The following is a 20,316-nucleotide window of genomic DNA, read 5'->3' on the forward strand; positions in this document are numbered from 1 at the left end:
TTTTTCCCCTTTTTAGTTCATAAACAAGATAATATTAAACGAAAAATAAAATTCATTCATAATAAAATATAAATAGAATAAATAAAAGTTATAATATTATAAATAACATTCATTATAAACAATGAGAATGATGCAATTGCTTATGTTTGTTTGAGACGAGAGACCATCGCAATCTGGTTACTAATTTTGATCTGAGATGCGGTTCCACATCCAAAAGTCTGTTCCCTTTTTTGACTTAATGACTATAAATGCTGAAAAAGCAACTTCACATAGATATGAAGTTAGAAAAGGACTTTTCCTTTTCAGGTCTTTCTTTGTTAAAACTGGATACACATGTTGCATTTCGTCGTTAAAACTAGAAAATTGTGTAACTCCGTTTTAATCGAAAATTGACTTTGAATGCCATCCAGTGGCCGTTGATAATATCTATCCATCTTGCAAATTTTGTAATTCCAGAAAAATTGTAACATTGTTAAATCATGGATGATTTAACTCCAAAACCATATATTTGTATAGGAAACCTGTAAAGTAGTGTTTTTGGAGTTACACAATTTTCTAGTTTCAATGACGATTTGCAACCAGAATAATATTAAATTACACTCCTTTTATTTATTTTTCAAGAATCCGTCTGAAGCTAATTATTCCAACAATAATAATTGCTCTTCCTCCGCATGCGATAAACCTGCTAGCATGGATGTTGTATTGATGTCGTATTAATACCAGGCGCAGCAAAAACCTGGTGCAGCGCGTACCCCCACCAAACTCTTTCTGTATCCCAGGGGGTACGCGTTCCACAGTTTGGGAAACACTGCAATAGAACATAACTGAAACCTGGGTTGTGTTCCAATAGATTTTCTGTGTCATGTTACGATGTATGAGAAAAAGGCCTTTGCTCTATGTCAGTTTGTGCGATCTCAAATAAGGAGAAAATTATACAGATTTGTATTTTTATTCTGGATGTCTATTTATGATTTTTGCTACAACTTATTTAATTTAATATTGCCAGATTGCAAGCATGATTTATGTTAGTCATTTCAGTCAACACATTTAAATGGTTTTTCATTAAAATGGGTCATTTTGTACAGTTTCAACCGAGATCTTGTACATGAATAATTATACCCTAAATATTTCCGCGGCTTTTTGCCAGAATGAGTCATTTTCATATTCATATTCAATATGCATATGGAACACAGCAGTTCCTGAGTCATTGATAGTGACGTATCTTAAGCTTCCGGGTGTCCACATTTTCATTACCTTATTCAATATACTCACAAGTGTTTATTATTATTATAACGCGTAATTAAACATTACGTATGGTTACTCCCAAACGTCAGTAAGTTCACATTTTAGGGTTACATGTAAATCGTACGTATTACATTTCGCCGTGGCATGGTTCACCATGAGCTATCTTAAAACATGGTTCTTGTCGGTTTACAGGAAACCAGCGGCAAACATTTTTTTTAAATAGCCGATATACTGGATTATTTGTTAGGTTAAGTTTTTATTCTTGAATTCATAAATTTTGCAAAAATCGGATTGAATCGGATGGAAATTGAATTAATGCTCATATTGAATCTAATAAAATTGGAGACCGTATACGATCACCTTTTTCCGATAAGAAAGCTCACGGTGAACTGTGCTACGGTGAAATGTAAAACGTACAATTTACATGTTACCATATTTTTATAAATAACCATTGGCAACACTGGTTGGCACGCCGACAAAAATATATTAGTTTCACAAAATTTTTCGTCAAAAGCCAAATTTTGAAATCAAAAATATTTGGCGGGGCCCTCCTTTCTTTTGTTAATATTTTCTGTTTTTAAAAAACATAAGGCAAAAAAATTAAAAGATTATTTCATTGTGTTAACTTATATTTTGAACTAAATTTGTATACATTGTTAATATAATATAAATATACTAAAAAACAATATTATTTTTTTTTTACCATGTGATTTAATCAATTGTGTGTTTGAAACTAAATCCTGCAATCTAGGCTCAAATTTTCTGACCATTCAGGATATTTAATTTTTAAATATAATTTTTAATATTCGATTTGAAGAATAAAAAATAATACAGATTTAACATAAATCTCGCGTGGTGACACATCACGTGGTACATACTTTGTGAACCCCTGCTTTAGATCATGTTAATCATCATATTTTCTTATAAAATTATTGTTTTTTGTGGAGAGTCCTCCATCGGGATAAGTTTACTTTAGATTCTTAATGTCTAATTTATTTTAATAATTTATTACAGTTTGACTTATAGTACCTATATCCCCAACCCATAAGGCGATTGACCAGCTGTCAGCAAACAATAAATACCCTCATTCGTTCTACTTACGTAATATCCCATGTAAATTTTATTAGTGAGAGGAAACAAGTTGGCGCAAAGGAGTGCTGGGAAGTGTGTACGATAATATACACTCTCGGCGAAGTATTTCCAAGCACGTCTATGATTTTCTAGAAGATCTAATGGGTTTTCTGTGTTTAACTGGATTGTTCCTCCATTGGGATAGAAGTCAACATGTCCTGGAAAACAATGTAATAATTGTCATTGTAATACAGTCGAACTTGGTTATTACGAGTAAGATGGGACCGACTGAATTTGCTCGTTATAAGCATTACTAATTATATCGCTATATAAGGTTTTTCGCGCCACGTTCTATTTAAGCATATAACATAAAAAAATCGTAACAATCCCCGAAACGATAATGGCATTCATAAATATCGTAGTATATTCTTGGGTTTTCACCGTGCCTCCTTCTTCCTTCTTTACTCGACGTTTCGGGCTCGTTGCAGAGGCCATTATCAAGAGATATGTTTTATGATGAAATGTAGTGTATGTATGTGAATGTAAACGTTGCTCTAAGAATGTCAAAATGAATCCAATTATCTAAGAGCAAACGTTGCTCAGAGTAATCTGTCAATCATTACGACCGGGGATACTGGCTCGAATATTAGATTTTGCTGATAGTGCCGGAAGCCATGACGTTTTTAACCGTAATCCATCATCTCTATTGATATTTTAAGGGTTTCTGTAGATTTCAATGGCCTCCTTTACCAATCGTGCGAAATATCCTTTATTCCGACCCAATATCCTGGTCTCAAAGTCAAATTTGTGCCCTGTATCCATCGAGTGCTCGGCAATTGCCGACATCGTGTAATGTTTAAGTCGGTATGCTCTCTCGTGTTCACTCACACGCTTCTTTGCCGTTCTAGAAGTCTGGCCTATATACTTTTTTGGGCATCCACGACAGCTTAGCTGGTATACACCTGCCGAGTCCAAAGGTTGTGAGTCCTTTACTGGTCTTAACATATTTCGGACCTTTGTCGACGTTGAGAATATTGTTTCAATATTATGTTTCCGAAGTATCCTGGAGCTAGTATCGGTGGTGTTTTTGATATAAGGCAACGAGCCCGAAACGTCGAGTAAAGAAGGAAGAAGGAGACACGGTGAAAACCCAAGAATATACTACGATAAAAAACAACCGTGAAAGCCTCAAACATTATATGGCATTCATAAACTACAAAAGAAAAAAGAAGTTGTTTATTGTAATGAAGTTTTGAGCCGCCGGCGCTTGTAGGTACCTACTGACTTCACAAAGCTTGAATTTTTTACATGCAATTTCAACCATATGCGTGGATACTTTTTCAATGTTGTCGGTGAAAACACCAATTAGGTACTTAGTGTCATTGCTTAGGGTCGAAAATGTTGTTTTTAAACGATCGACACATTAACAGGTTTGCTCAGTATACCCGAGAGTAGCTCGTTATAAAAGTGAATAAATGTATGGAGAAAATCATAAACTAAAATGTCAACAAATGCTTCCTCATTACACCCAAGAGCTCTCTATTTCCGTGATGGTAATAACCAAGTTCGACTGTATTAATATTATCGAACGAAGGCACTTGATTGAATTTGAATATAGACAATAGTAGCTCAATTTGGAAAGCGCTTCAGTGAGTATTAAAAGCTATTAGCTAAAATTTGTCACAATTAAGTATGACTTCTTTAGCATAATTGTCTATGTACGTGGGCGCGATACCCGTAAGATGCAAGTTCGATTCCTGATTAGTTGCATCTAAATGATTTTAGCGGTTTTAATTGAATGTACAAGTCACTATTAACATTTTAGGTATATAAAATCATGTATTTAATCGCACATTAATGTATTTAGTCGCACATCGCGTTAGTCAAAATTCACGTCAACAAAAAATATTCAAACTTCTTCTTCATCTTAGGCCATATCCGCCCCTTATAGGAGCATATGGACACCACGCGGCGCCTCCAAGAATTCCTGTCGCTCGCCAGTCTTCTTGCTTCATTCCAGGTCAAACGAGCATCCCGTAGCTCCACCGTATACACTCTATAGATAGTATTTAGCGGCCTTCCAGGACACCGGAATCCGGTCGGATTGAAGAACAGGCAAGCCAGGTTGAGGTTCTCTTCTGGCATCCGCAGCACGTGGCTGATCTAGGTCTAACGTCGCCTCTTTACTTGCAGCGTGATGAGAGGCTGCTTGGTGCGTTCTCTTATCTCCTCGTTGCTCATAAAGTCATACCACCTCACACCCAGTGCTCGTCGCAAACATCTGTTTTCGAAGCCCAGTATACGGTTGCTCTGAGCCTTTGTAAGGTGCCATGATTCGCTACCGTAAAGCAGCACCGTCCGAATGCAAGCATCGAATAGGCGGCATTTGGTTTTGACCGAGTACAATCGTGAGTCCCAGACATTCCGCATCGAGTTGAATGTTGCTCCAGCCATTCCCATTCGGATAGCGAGCTCTTTCTGCAAAATTTCATCTCCCGTGATGTGTACTCCCAGGTACTTGGAGCTGTCGACGCTCTCGATGTTTTGTCCGTCGCTAATCAGAAGGAAATTATCTGGATCAGGACAGGTGCTATTACACAAGACGTTGGTTTTCTTCGCGTTGATTTTCAAACCAACGCGAGATGAGTTATTATGCGAGCTGTCGATTGTCTCTGAATGCCCTCGATTGAGTTGTCGAATAGGACAGCGTCATTCCAGGTCGCATAGCTTCACCGTGGGGGTAACAGGTATGCCTCAGTCGAGTGGTATTGACTTGCGTAGTATGAAATCAAAGAGGATGATGAAGAGAAACGGTGTAAGGACACAACCCTGTCTGACTCCGGTTGTAACCCCGAACCATTTCGTGACAATGTCTCCAATTCTGACACAGCATTATCTATTCTCGTGCAGGCTTTTGATTATGGCAATGATATTGGGAGGGATCCCAATTCAAACATTTAGACAATATTAATACCATCGACCGAAGGTACTTGATGAAATTCAAATTTAACTTCTAATGGATTTAAGTTTTGTACTATTCCATTTGAATCGTTTTTGCGACCCAGGTTTAGCCTTTCGGCATCTTCAGGCACTATGTGCACTCATCAAAAGTGCTGTCCATATAATATTGATAATGACGAGATATACCTAGCTTGCCGGCAACACCGAGTTGAGTCCCGTTTCATTAAGGCTTTTCAGCGATTAGGAATGCAGAAATTATAAAATTTAATTTTTTACGGCGTATTGAAAACCTGTGTTTTAAAAATTTGTACAACATAATAGAGATACAATAATTTCAATATTAATTTTTGTTATATTTTTTCCTGAAATGTCATAGTTCTATTTATCGGTGTTTTGTTTTGTCACTTCTGTTTCTTCATGTTCAATCACTGCTAACCTTTTAATTACCACATTTAAATAATACGTTAATTATATCTAATGGCCAACGACTCCAATTGCGCCAGTCGCAGTGTTAGCACTAAATGAGTTAAGTGAATTGATTAAATTGGGCTTATAGTGGTAAGCTGTCACTAAAAATAAAATAAAAAGAAATGATGAAACTTACCTAATGGCTGACTAATTCCTTGAACTCCAGCATTAGTATGAATTATGTCCACAAAGCTAGCATCATCTTTCCACAATTTATTGGCTGTTGATATTAGTATTCCTTCGAATAATGGACCAGCTGGATCCAACCCAGTGATTCTATCAATTTTATTTCTCGGACAAGCCAATGAAAAAAAGATTTTTCCTATAAAACCTGATAAATGGGCTCCAAGACTGTGGCCAATCAAATGGATTTTTCTGTTAACCAGCCGACCTACAAGAAATCAAGTAAAGACATAAAGCTTTTTTTTTTTTTTTTAAATTAAAACAAGTTTTCTTGAAAAAAAAAATATTTTTTGGATTTAAAAATCATAAAGATTTTGAACATACATAATTCTGAAAACACCACAAAACACAGAAAATATAGCCAATAGAAAAAATCTTTTTCAAAAAAAAACACTCGGCAAGAATCGAACCTACGTCTCCTGGGTTTTGCGCCCTGTGCATTACCACTATGCTACGATTGCCATGAGTTACCATAACACAATTTAGAGAGCACTTATGGGCAGGTATTAATAAGGCATATAGTTAAGCAATTAAGCATATCACAGGAATTTGGACGTACGGTCGTTTATTTGAACAGTATAAAATTTCTTACCTGTGCAAGAATAATCAGCGAGCCATTGGGCTACCAATTTTGCAATAGATTTAAGGTAACTAACGACCTTATCGTAAGGGCCACTCATATATTTCAATTCGTCAAGCACTAATACATTAGCGTCATTGGCGTAGAGTAGGGCATCAGGGAGTTCTCTCATGATTGGAAGACACGACGTGGTTCGGAATCCAGGAAGGATGATTACTAGAGGAAGACTGGACACAAACCCGGGGAAAGTCAATACGTTTGCTATTGGTTCTGATAAACTGAAAGTCTTAAAAAACACAATTATGTAAGAATGATATATATATTTTTTTTTATTAAGCTTAGAAGTCTCAATTGAGTCTTATTTAGCTTTACTTTTTAACATACACTATTTATACATATTATTACAAATTTACAGGAGAGGAAAATAAAAAGAAAGAAAAAGAACAAAAACAGTTTAAACTTGTAGGCCACACTCACTCAGAAACATTTGGACACACTTGAACGCCTTGATATCCGGCCGAGCCAAAAATATCGTAAGGTCCAGTGGTAATTGGTGCTTTTGTTTACTTAAATCTTTAAGAAGCCGCTGTCTCTGGGTATCATACAGAGAACATTGCCAAAAAACGTGGTTAACATCTTCTGTCTCACTTCCTCACCGGCACCTAGGGTCATTTATTATACCCAAGCGAGCCAGGGATGAGGCAAGATTATAATGGTCCGCTCTGCAGCGATTGATTGTGACGATTGTTTCCCTATTTAGCATTTTATTGGTATACCATGGCTTGGTTTCAGAATTGTAATAACTTTGAAAGTACTTTTTCCCTTTTGTTAGACCTTTTTTTTTTTAATAAATTATCTGTTTCAGTTTTGGCTATTTTCTTGAATGTTTCAAAAAAGTCTGTATACGGTATGGGGAGTTTATCAATGCTCTTCTCAAGAGTTGCTGTTTTTGCAAGGCTATCTGCGTTCTCGTTCCCCAGAATTCCAATGTGTGAAGGGATCCAGTAGAATGCAATTGTGCTGTTATTTGAAGTTGTTTGTATAAATTTGTTAAACCTTTTTTTAATCTCAGGTATATATAAATTGGTTGTTACGCCAAATTTTGGAAAAAGTAGACATTGGAGAGCACTGAGTGAGTCCGTAAAAATGATTATATTTTTGTTGACGTGTTTGAGCGCTATGTCAAGTGCATCGTTCAAAGCGAAACATTCCGCAGTAAATACAGATGCATTTTGATTAATGCTTCTTTTTATTTGAATATCCAATTCCGGACAAATGCATGCAGTTCCAACTGAAAGGGAATCTTGTTCTTTACTGCCATCTGCACAAATTGCACACAGACTACCCCAAGAAATGATATTGTTTATTTCTAAATTTGGATTATTGGAACTTTTAAGACTCTTGCCTAGCTCGGTATTGATCTCAATCGAAGTAAATGTTGTTTTGTATTCATGGCAGTAAGGTGTATAGTTATTTTGAATATTTATCTGCTCACTAATATCCATTATATTTTCGATACAACAACGTAAGACCCTTTTTATTTTTCTTTTGTGCTTTTTCTTTTTAAATATATTATGACTATTGCGAATTTTATCATACGTTTGTGAGCCGCTGTTTGATAGTGTTTTACTCAAGTAGCAATTACACAGAAATTTTGTACGCTCTAGAATCAGGTGAGCTCAATGGGTTGGCCCAGCGCCATCTTTAGATTAATAAAGCCTGAGCATAACTTTTTGCACAAGCAACGAGTGTTCCACTGTTCAGCTGTCAAAATCGAATCCCAGATTGCTTGACGTATTGATTCGCTCTTTCTCGTTTCAAATTGAATTATAAAAAAAATCTCAAATCAAATATATTGACTATTAGTATAATTAATTATAAATAATATACATTTCTGTTATTCATCAGCTGTCAAAGTCAGACTAGTGCTATACACAAAAACCGGTGGTAATATCGATTTCCAAAAAATATGTAGCATTGATTTATGCATTACATTTGTAGAAGGTGTGTTAATGCTAGTGTATTATTTACATGTAACTCCAAATCAAACCATTACCTGTGTGAACACGACATGTGCACACAACAGTGAGATTATAATCCACACAGCAGATATAGGTAAATCATTCTACAGTGACACCATAGGCGATTCCCGCGTGTGTTGAATTGCTTGCGACAATGCCTGTTTCAATGCTAGCAAACAATACCACTACAACTCCAAGCCGCATTTGCCGTACCCATGGTGCCACTGTAAAACGATTTACCTATACCTCTGACGAAGACGATACGGATACGCACACAGACAGTGACTCAAATGGATGATATTGACGTTCACCTTCAATAAATTATGTTCTTCCTATTATTTATTTTACTTTAACAGCGTATCATTTTGTGTACTTATAGTAGAAAATGCCATTTGTAATAATTGTTCTCCAAAGTCCTAATGATTATATGTCTAATTAAATGACATTGCCAACGAAATTATGTATTTCCGGTATTATAATTGTCTTTAATTTTGTAGTTCTCTATAAATTTATAACTAATCTGTTAAATAACGATAATGATATCGTTAAGGCTAATTCATAAATTCCAAAAAATTGTATATTCCCAATCCCAACTAAATAAATAATAATACACGATGTTTTCATTCAATTGTAACTGTAATGTAATGTATAATGTAATATAAATAAATACTATATAGGTACCTATATTCTAATGTACGCATTTTTATTCCATATTTTATTAAAACAATAAGTCATAAAAATATGCTTATTTACCGTAATACTTCATGCATACCCTGTGTCAATGCTACCAAAGAACACCAACACAACTGCAAATCATTTTTAGCGTACAACACTGTCCCTGTTGAGTGCATGGACTATACCTATGTATAAGTGCGAATTAGAAAGCATTCGGCAAGCTTATATCTCCGCAAGATGCATTGGAGTAAGATAGAATTTCTACGGCTGAATTAAATATTTTTTGGAAACGTCTCCGGTAAATATTGATTTGAAGCATTCATTTAAAAAATGCCAGCACGTGTTGTCGAAATTTATGGTTTTTGTAATAATATAAAGTTAATGGTAGTTATTTTTAGTAAACATGTTAGCCATACTGAGAAGCAACATGATGGTATAACGTTTCATAGTTAAGTTAAAAATAATAAAATTGAGGTACTACTGTGTGTTATACGCGACTTCATTTTGCCGAACAATATCCACTCTCTTTATATTATTACTCTGAGACTCGGAATAAAATATATTATTATAATGGCATTGTGGTGGTACAATGGTAAGTAAATATTATAAAACATGCATACCTTTTCTGGTGCAGTAGAAGTGTACAGAATAAAAGATAAATCCGATAAATATTTTGGTGGCTCCGATGGAAAATCTGCAGAACCTTGTAGATCAAGGAAATTAGGTGCAGGGCAGTTATCTTCAAATCAAATAAAAGTGTATTATTAGTAGGGAGTGAATTCATATACAACAAAAACATGAATATATGCATGCACGTGCACTTAAAATCATCAAAATATGCACTACAAACGAAAAAAATGTGCAGTTAAAAATTGAGTTTTATATGGAAAAAAATTGTAGATAGGCACTTCGCCCAATTTTAATGATAGAAATCGGAAAACGGATTATCAATTTTAATCATTATAACACAATAACAAAAGAAAACACAAATTAAAATGATCAATATAAAGTTACATTACTATATTCAAAATTATTAAAATAATTAAATAAGAAATACAATATAAACTTAACACAACTTTAAAAAACAAAAACGACACAATTAACTTTTAAAAAATACTATTTACTATTTTTTTGTTCGAAACAAAAAGTTACAATATTTTTTTAAATGTGTTTTGGCATTAAAATTTTCCGCGTATCTGCCAGTATTTGTTTATATGTGGTAAACGACATATCGACGTCCACAGAGATGGTTGGGCAAAATTTAATTAAAGGTGCCCAAATTTTCACTTTTCTGATAAATTCATAACTGTTGAGCTATGTAAACAATTTTTTTTTTTAAATTATTCTCTTAATCTGGATGTCTGGATATATTATTGGCGAATTGTTCGTATTTGTCTCTCATCACACCTGGAATGGAAGACAATATTTTTTTAACATCTTCCACCATGTCCAGTGACTACTATACGAAATCCTCATGTATCCTCCAGTTTTTTTGAATACTTCGGGTTGAAAAAAAATGAGACTCGATCACAGCTATCGTCGGGCGATCTACGATGGTTTATAAATACGTGCGAAAGCCCATAAATATGCGTTTATTTATGTAATATGCACTAATGTCTCAAATATGCACTTATAAGCACAATAAAATTCAATTTTTTGATTCTACGTGTACATGCACTAACATATAAATCCGGTCCCTAATTATTAAATACTAGCAAAATATAACCAGCTAGAAGTACATTATCATAAGTTTTCTACCTGTGAAACTCTCTCTCATAAGTTTACATGTATTTTCTTTCTTACTGTATTTTTGTTCTGACGTTTCAGACACAATGATTTGTCTATATGCTATTGCATCAGCCTGGCGGAGTCTTTGTAGTCTCCTGACTTTGACGAACATGCGGGACTTGTTAATTTACCAAGTGGCAACGCTTAACTCATGGTTCTTCATCATTCATAACGTCATAACAAAATAATTTACCATTTCAAAAATAATTTACCATTTCAAAAGCAAACGTTCAACAATGATCGTCATTATAATGAATAACAATAAATCGTTGTTTATATTCAAAGGGTTAAAAAATTACGTGGGGTTGTTGCACATAAGTTAGTAAGTCGATAATTTAGGTATTTAGAGTTAACAACGGATTATGTATCTATCGATGGCCGCGCGGCTTAAGCGTCGGCCTATTGCGTCGTGGGCCCCAGGTTCGAATACTGGGTCTGGCAAGTACACACATTGTTTTTTAAATTTGTGTATGAGTCAGAGTAAAGACCTAATAGGTTGAGCAAGTGGCTGACATCCATTTTTCTTAAAAAAAATAAATCTCTTAATACAAACCTCCACTCTGTGGAGGCCCATATGATCTTATTAGGATCGGAAATGGTCGAAAAAAAAATATAAATATGTTTGCTAGAAAAAAATCAAGGTTATCCGCTATAGAACATCCACATAAAGCACAAATAAATTATCATTGTGCCTGATTTTAAAGGGTATGTCAAAATTCAAATTGTAATTACTCCATAACAAGAGCTGTATTTATTAAGGCGCTAAGTACCAAAAAAATAAAAACTGACATTTTTATAGAAGAATGATCTACATACCAACGCCAATAATGTGAATTATGGTCTAAGTGCCTCAAGCAAGTCAAAAAATACAGCAAAATATTTAAATCTGGCAACGTTGTAAGTCCGTTGGCGTGTTTTATTTATAATGGCGTTTTAATAGTACCACTGCAGTGGTCAACGGCATTCAATATAAAATGGCCGACGACGATGTGTTGACACTCGCGATTTCTTAATTCCTAAAATTATGGAAGCTGCCGAGATTGCTTCACAATGTGAAAACACATTTTTCAAAAGGTCTGCTTCATGCAATTTTACTGCAATGACTCAGTATTTTGTAACCACAGGCAATACTACTTTTTGGTACTTAGAGTCTTAATTAATACACGCATTCACATGATTTCGAGACCTTACTTAACTTTTGGCAGTAACCCCACGGTGGGTCAATTGGTTCTGAAAATAGGGCCAACAAATTGGTAAATAGGGCCCTGTACAAGGTATTCATTATTCACGGCTACCAATTCCACCAGGACGCAAAGAATTTTATACGAATCCTTCTAGTTTTAATTAAAATTCAAAGTCTAAAATTTATTTAATATGATTTAAATAATATTTGATTGGGATTGTAGACCCAATAATCAATTATACAGGCACTGAATTGGTACGGAAGTAATACGCACCCACTGCTGCTGATTCCAATGGGATAATTATCATCACCAGCAATGCTACTCCACCAAGAATAACATGTAGTCTCATCGCTGAAGAGCTTTGGGATAAATTTTGACAGTTTAGTAATCTATAATAATTAATACATACTTATACATTTCGATAACGAAATTTCATATATATATAATATTAACATGGAACATGTTTTACTCATGATCTCCGACGCAAAAGCAGAAACGTAGAATATCTATAGACGCGCAGCCCACCCGCGGCCCGATTATTTTCATTTAACGTTCAGTAGCCTACATTCTGTGCGACGTATTGTTCGTCTGTAATTATTATTTCTTTAGTTTTATTATTGCAATTAAATAATTTTCAGAAAAATAAAATAGTTTGAATCCTTTGGATTCAGTTACTTTGACAAATAAATTTTCTTTCGAATTTGGACAACCAGCATTCAGAGAATCAGTAGGCAAAGCATGTTCCATGTTTAATAATTTTAGCCGTCAGGGTTCAAGTAACCATCATCTGAGGGGTCCAGGGGGGCGGAACCTCTTTCTAATAAAAACTTCTTTTTATTATCATATATTATGTTTTTAAAAAGTTGCAGTTAAAAGAAGTCATTATAATATTGTAACTACTTTTCTTCTTCTTAGTCGTCCTGATCCGTCATGACTGAGGATCGTGATATACGGATGATATTCACATAATAATTAACTAAATTGTAGTCTTACTTCAATAAAACAAATACTTATGACTGTCAAAGTTTGGTCTGTACTATCTATGGTGGATCTTAACAGCCTATCTCTACCCTTCGCCAATGTACTCTACTAACAGTGTAAAACAAGTCAACTTTAAGAACCTTTTCAGGAGATCAATTTTAAATTATTTTATAAACTGTGATAATTTTTATATGGTTATTTAATAATAATTAAAAAAATGTTTTTTTTTCAATAATTACATTATACATACCTATTTAATTATTGGAATGAAAAAAATAAACTTAGATTTTTCTATTGATCTCCATCTGATTCGTTAATTGTAAACTGACGAAATTAAGAAATTGACAATGGGTTTTATTTGGTTGTAAGCAATAATATGCTTACCTATGTAGAGATTGAGACAAGCTTTGTAGGACTTTCTTACTTGAATATGTTGTAAAAACTGACAGCACTTAAAGGAGCTGCTCCAATTTATATTAATCAAAATCTGAAATAATAATATATTATGGACACGTCATTTACATTTTAAATGTATTTTTTTCAGCAAATAGTGGCTTTTCGGTTATGAAAAATACTTACAACAAATAAATTAAGTTGTAAATTAAGGGCTCACGTGCGGTATAAATTTATAAAATTACTAGCTGACCCGGCAAACGTTGTTCTGCCATATAAACTATTTCTAGTGAATATTTTGGTTGTTAAATAAAAAATAACGAATGTATCGTAAGTGTGTGGGGATGGGATCTATGACAGAAAAAGGAATAGAGCGCTGTAGACGATGACCGCCGATAAAAACTAAAAAAAAACATCAACCATTCATTTTCTCAATTCAAAATGAGTAGTGATGTTCATAATGAATGAATTACCTGTGACAGGATCTCGTTATTTAATGTTTATACAATATCCGTCTTGTCTCTTCCAGAAAATTAGCGGATATTGGAGAGCGCCGTATGAACGGTGTGTGTCAGCGATGAACTCCAGATTATTGTTTCTTCTTCGAATCACAATTTCTCGCGTCGATGTGTGGTCGCCAACCATGATTCCAGCAATGTCGTCAACAACAGGCACATTGAATCAACGCACGTGCTCTCCAGCTGGTGTTTTATCAGTATTGATGACAATAGCGTGATTGTCACTTTGCAATTCGTGCATGTGTGCTTCGAAGAATTTCAATAATTCATTGTGCTCATTCAACAGGGCGTCCAGTTCGCCGACGATGCGCCTGGCATTAGGCGAATTGAGGCTATTGTAGCCGCAACATGCATCCACATGATTGATGTCCTCACCGCCCATGAAGTAGATTTGTAAAAATGTATGTGGTTCGTTTGGCATTGGCAGCAATGAGCCTACTTTGTGGTATCTCAATTTCTGGTAGTTGCACGTTTCCTGATGCGCAACACATCCCGGCTGACTCATGTTTGAATTTGAGCGCATGACAATGGGGACATTCTTTGTTCATAGCATCAATCAGCACTTTCGGAAGAGCGGAATATTCAATATCTGGCTCGTACTCGAATGCGAGACGAAGGAACGAAGCGGATATAAATGTTTGATGTACTTGTTGGCGTTGTCGGTCATTTGCTCTGCGTGTGTTAACTACGAACTGGCGCGCTTGGCTCCGTTCCAATTGTCGGTGTTGATTTCGTTCAGCTCGTGCCTCTTGTGATTGAGATGCACGCAATTGCGACATGCTTACACGCACATTTTTGTTGTCTTGTTGGATTTGTTCGTCTGTTCTTTCTGCTCTACTATTTCGCATGTTTGTTGCTTTATTCGTTCGACGGCCAAATGGCCCCCCTTGCGTCTTGCTGGCATTGTGACTTTGATACACGCACATAAAAATAGATAAATTAAAATAAATCGTACAAAATTTTGCACGCACTGCGTTGTGATATGCCGAATGAAATGTCAAAATAACGCGACGCTTCTCTTGAATTCTTCTCGGACGTAGTGCCATCTGTTATTCAACAACATAAATAATTTCGTTCTGTTTGAAATACGAACGACGGTTAAATTTGTTCATACAAAAATAATATAATCGCGATTAAAAAATCGGAGGGTGGGGGTAGGAGGGTGAAAATTTTGAGTTATAGGTATTTTTCTATGCCAAATAATAAAAAAAATACAAAAAAAAATTGTCAAAAAATAAAAGAATTTTTTTCTGGATAGAGATACTCTAATCACCTAGCGGTATGAAATATACTTGTTGACCTATTCTCATATCTAACAAGTATACATAAAAAAAATCATAAAAATCGGTCGAGCCATTTCGGAGGAGTTCGACCACAGACATCGTGACACGAGATTTTTATATATATAGAGATTAATTTCAAGTATTTTTAGGCACTGACCTGTCAAATCAAATAAATTGACATTAAAAATCATATATAAAATATATTATAACGTAAAAGGTAGCCATGTTCATGTATTTACTAAATGAATAAGATTAATACTATCGACCGGTACTTGATGGAATTTGAATTAAAATTCTAATGGATTTAAAACCACTAAGAATTGTTTTATTCATATTATACTGAAATACGCCTAAGATGGCCGAATGGCTCACGCGTCACCTAAAACCCACTTAACGGAGCGAGTGGGGCTCTCGCGCAAAATTTCACAAGTGGCGTGTAAATCATCGAAAATACAAAGTAATCAAATACGCCAGCGCACACTGGATTTGACGACGCATTGTGCCCGCCTGCTCCATGAGTCACCGTTGTGTGGCTTTTCAGCCGGACGAATTAACGAAAATACAACGTAGTCCATTCATTGAACACGGCAAGCAAAATCACGCTCCTCGAAGCGTCGTCGATAGACGGACGAGAAGCCATTATTTAAGAACAGTGAACTCTTTGTTTAGTTATTGCGTGTCCGATATTAATTACAAGCCCCGAGAAATTTAATAATGTTTTTATTGCTTTGTTATGAGAGACGCTGATAATAATAATTATTTTGTGCTCCTTGAGCCCCTTATTACATAGGTGAAGGGTAATGCGCGGGTGGGAGGGGGCCTACTCAGTAGTGAGCGCACCGAACGCTTTTTTGGTGGGCTTTATGCCTAAGGCCCGTTTCAGACGGGACACCGGTGTCGCGCTCGATATAATATAGGAGGCCTTTGTATTCGAATAAACGGGCCTTTGTATTATGTTTATGAACGCCCCAGAGCTAATTAAAAATAACGTATTGATAAAAAAAAAAATATAACCATAGACATTAATAATTAGGACTGTATTCTTAATTTCAAATGAGAACGTTTATTACGGTTATATAATACCCTTTTAAGGTTATAATTTAATTTATAATTATAATCGTGACAACATATTGTTTTCTAAAACGAGAGAAAGTATAAATAAAGACATAATAAACATCGTCAAGACGAAATTGGTTTCAGACCAGGGAACTCAGACATAATGGGAACTGAAATTTCTAACGGGTAAGGAGAAGTAGAAAACCGATCTCGAGTAAGGAAGAATACGGGATAAATTAAAACAGGCGTCAAGAATACGTCATTTACGTCGAATACTGACAACTGCTCATTGTTTTATGCGTTGACGCTCATTTAATATTGATGTTTATTACACACACTATTGCACGTCTATAATTCGTGGTTCATTTTCGTAGTATACTCACAAATTCAAAACCCTGCGTCAAAATTTACTGTATTGGTATATAGCCTATCGGAATTCTATTTATTATCAGCTGTTCTGTGTCTTATGCGCCAATGAAATTGAGCTAATTTACAAGCTGTTTGTTGGCGAATTTAAAAGCGGGCGATACAGCTACTGCGATTGTGATGATGACACACAAAACTTTCAATTCGCTGAGAAGCGAATAAGCAAACGACTATTTTGACAGAAAGTAGTTCGTTTTTTTACCGGGAGGACGCTACTACGCTCTACTGCGTAGACGCAGTAAGCCCACACGCCGGCGTGTAGCGTGTAAAGTTGACCAGCTTTCAACTTTTCTCGATAGATTTTTCACAATCTGCTTGCTAGCTTGTTCGATGATGACACTGGGCGACTTTACAGACAGATTTTAAATTCGCCAACAAGCAGCTCGTAAAGTAGCTCAATGTCATTGACGCTTAAGACCCAAACTGGCTTTTTGACATTTGAATAGTATTTTCAAAAGTGACCTCCTCTTATAGTATATAAGGGCCATCAGTGACATTCACAATGTAAGAGAAATTTAAATGTAGAATGACATGTAAAAGTGCATGTTGGGATAACGCGGAAAGACCACAAAATAAACTAATAGAAACAGAGGTAAGTAGTAATATTTTTTATATAAGTATTATAGTTTGGTTTAGGAAGGACTAAATGAAATTAAAAGAATGAAACAACAATAATATGTGTAATATGTATTCAAAAAGTGTGCACAATTTTATCGTAACCCCCAAAGTTAATATACGTTTGATTTAGGCAGGGTTTAATCAACTTTTAAAAACTAACCAACACTTTCTGTAAATTGTAGTTTTAGTTCAATAAAAACAAATACGTATGACGAATAAAGTTTAATGTGGAATATTTATGGTAGATTTTAACAGCCTACTTCAACCTTTCGCTACTGGTTTATACACAATATTATATAGTTTAAACGAAGCTACCAAGAATATTTCAAGCGCAGTGACGTCCCTAGACAAAATGCCGCCACTAGGCAGCGGCACAATGCCACCCCATTTTTATCATCATTTCATGACTCCAATATCTAAGAAATGAGTTGTATGGATATCTTACTAAAAAAATATAAACCACTAAAACACAGAAAATTAAATTTAAATAATAAAAGCAAATAAACACAATATTATAAATTAGACATTTATACAAATCATCAGAACTAAGGTCTTATTATTTGGATGATATTTCTGACACATCTGGTTTGTACCATTTAGCAATACAGAGATTTATTATTTCCACACCATTTTTACTTTGCTATAAGGAACGTATGTATGAGATTCGCCAAATTCTTTATAAGCTATTTAACCGATGTTCCATCATATAACATATAACACTGTTTGTGACGTAAGGAATCTGACGTCACGCGACATTCAAAATGGCTGCTTCAATCTGTCACTTTCACGTCAAGCTTTACCGGCAAAAACTGTATGTATTGCCATATGGAAATTTTTACTGGTAATACTGTATCCTTTCGTACAGTAGAATTATAAAATAAATAAGACAAAATAACTGATAAATTATTTAAAGTTCATAATAATTATTCATTTATAATTATTAAATTTATATGGTACCGTTTGCACACTTTCAGACACATTTACAATTTCAAAATTTTGAATTATTTATCGGAAAATGAAATTTTATAAGATTGCCATAATACCAGCGCTCGAAATGGACCGGAACGCACCGGAGCGCCGTTGTGGTTCGTGGAATTCCAAAATATACCGTTCCGGCTCGTGGATTCATTTAAAATTGCGTTGCGGTTCGTTAGATTGACATATTTATGTGTGAATGTATCTTTTAAAGTTTTTCTCAAAATAAAAATTAACGAAGTTATGTTATGCCGGGCGTGCAAGGGTTAAAAATAAAATTTATGACATCCCTAAATTTTTTTCAATTTTCTTTTTTGTGTCGATACATCCGTGTCTAAATGAATTGTCTAAACACTCCAAATAGTTGCATACTTACATGAAAAAAGTAACTGCAGCTGCAAGCTACAAAAGAATTGTACCTTTGCTGACATTGTATGAAAACCTTTTGTTCTTAAATAACTTAAATTCAATAAAACATGAAGTAGGCACCTACATATTTGTATAATAATTTCTAAAGTATGAAACATCTCAGTACAGTCTCGCTTTTACCTTTGACTGGTATGCATTGCGAATTTACTTACCTACTAATTTATTACTTATATTTTATTGTGAGTGATAAAACTTATTTATTTTCATCGCCATCTAATCGCCGTATTAATTTTATACCCACGTCTATTTTTGCGGGCAAAATTTTCGGTGGTAAAATTAATATGATAAAGTTTGGTAATTTAAATCGTACAATTCCGCTAAAATATACTTATTAGTGATAATCGCTTGTTTTTTGAAACATTTTGTATTATTTAAATTTGTTCTCTTAAAATTTGGTTAAACATCTCAGCAGGCGGTACCTTTCTATATATTACATATATATTTTTTTTCGTTGGTATCCAAACTGATTTAACATAATGCTGTTGACCAGTGGCCACAAGCAGAATTTTTTCGTTTTGAAAATGATAAATATGAGTGGATATTTATAAATTTTATGAAGGTTTAATTAAGTAGTAGGTACTTCGTGTAAATCTGCTAAAACATTAAGAATTCACTCCGATAAGCATTTAAGATCGACAATACAGTGGAAACAGGGTTTTCTGATTCAATGTCATTTCAACAATTGACTCGTGTTAAAAAATATTTATGACGTGTCGTAAACCCTTATTTTTACAATGAATAATGAATGAATGCACCATTATGCCATTTTCCTACAAAAATGTTTTTGGTATGAAACTATTGAATAGCCTACCGTAATTAGTTTATTTTTAAAGGACGTTTCTATTGTGTTATAATTACATACGTTGTAACTTGGTACTTTAAAAATAATAGAAATAATAGATACATACTATCTAGAGAACTTTTAGTTAATTTTTTTTTGTAAATTTGTTTTAAAAAAATAGGAGTATCCTCCAATAAAATTTTATTACTATCATAATAATAAATTATTGTTCTGTATTATCATTATTCATCACCGTGGCAATAATAATGAGACTAGGTAAGGACAAACATCACAAATTGAATCGTTTAGTTTAAAATACACTCACAAATTAGGTAGGTACGTGTTCAGTGCGGACATTTAATAATTTTAGATGGTAGTCATATATTAAATAAATACGGTGGTAAGTTCTTTAATCTGAGGTGGTAAGTGTAGGTATATTACAATAATGGTAACCAAAGCATCATCATTGTAACATATAGGTCATGGTCTCCACAACGGAGGGCTGAGAGGGCTCTAGCCCGCGAGCCCGTGCTCAGGAGGAGCCCGGCGAGGCGAATCGACCAGATAAGTGAGATAAACGCACATCACAAATTTGCTTTAATAGTAAAAAAAATAAGTTTCTTACAATAATATTATTTAAAGTTATGTGGTTATACGAAACAATTTTTAATTGTGTATCA

The 20,316-nt window shown here is 34.6% G+C and overlaps 1 protein-coding gene across 3 annotated transcripts; it reads right to left on the reverse strand.

Annotated features, from left to right (window-relative positions):
- Positions 1 to 1,853: 1,853 nt before the first annotated feature.
- Positions 1,854 to 13,607, reverse strand: LOC147069247 (phospholipase A1 member A-like). Of its 3 annotated transcripts, none has more exons than XM_085950957.1 (6): positions 13,542 to 13,607; positions 12,450 to 12,535; positions 9,825 to 9,943; positions 6,521 to 6,794; positions 5,882 to 6,136; positions 1,854 to 2,534 (listed from the first exon to the last, which is right to left on the reverse strand). In XM_085950957.1, exons 2-6 carry the CDS (start codon positions 12,523 to 12,525, stop codon positions 2,275 to 2,277), a joined length of 984 nt encoding a protein of 327 aa, XP_085807083.1. In that variant the 5' UTR covers positions 12,526 to 12,535; positions 13,542 to 13,607; the 3' UTR covers positions 1,854 to 2,274. The 3 variants fall into 3 exon arrangements, with proteins under 3 accessions (XP_085807083.1, XP_085807085.1, XP_085807084.1); XM_085950959.1 differs by having other exon boundaries at positions 12,450 to 12,565; XM_085950958.1 differs by having other exon boundaries at positions 13,408 to 13,607.
- Between the last annotated feature and the right edge of the window lie 6,709 nt (positions 13,608 to 20,316).

The sequence above is a fragment of the Rhyacophila brunnea genome, unplaced genomic scaffold (assembly GCF_057557595.1).
Source record: "Rhyacophila brunnea isolate RB1 unplaced genomic scaffold, BYU_Rbru_1.0 scaffold_24, whole genome shotgun sequence".
Taxonomy (NCBI): Eukaryota; Metazoa; Arthropoda; class Insecta; order Trichoptera; family Rhyacophilidae; genus Rhyacophila; species Rhyacophila brunnea.

Excerpts from the sequence above, each read along its gene's own strand:
- LOC147069247 (XM_085950957.1), bottom strand. The coding sequence starts at position 12,525 with ATGAGACTACATGTTATTCTTGGTGGAGTAGCATTGCTGGTGATGATA. Across the intron at positions 9,944-12,449 it reads ATTGGAATCAGCAGCAGTGG|ATAACTGCCCTGCACCTAAT; the intron begins GTGCGTATTACT and ends TTTGATTTGAAG. Across the intron at positions 6,137-6,520 it reads CGCTGATTATTCTTGCACAG|GTCGGCTGGTTAACAGAAAA; the intron begins GTAAGAAATTTT and ends GATTTCTTGTAG.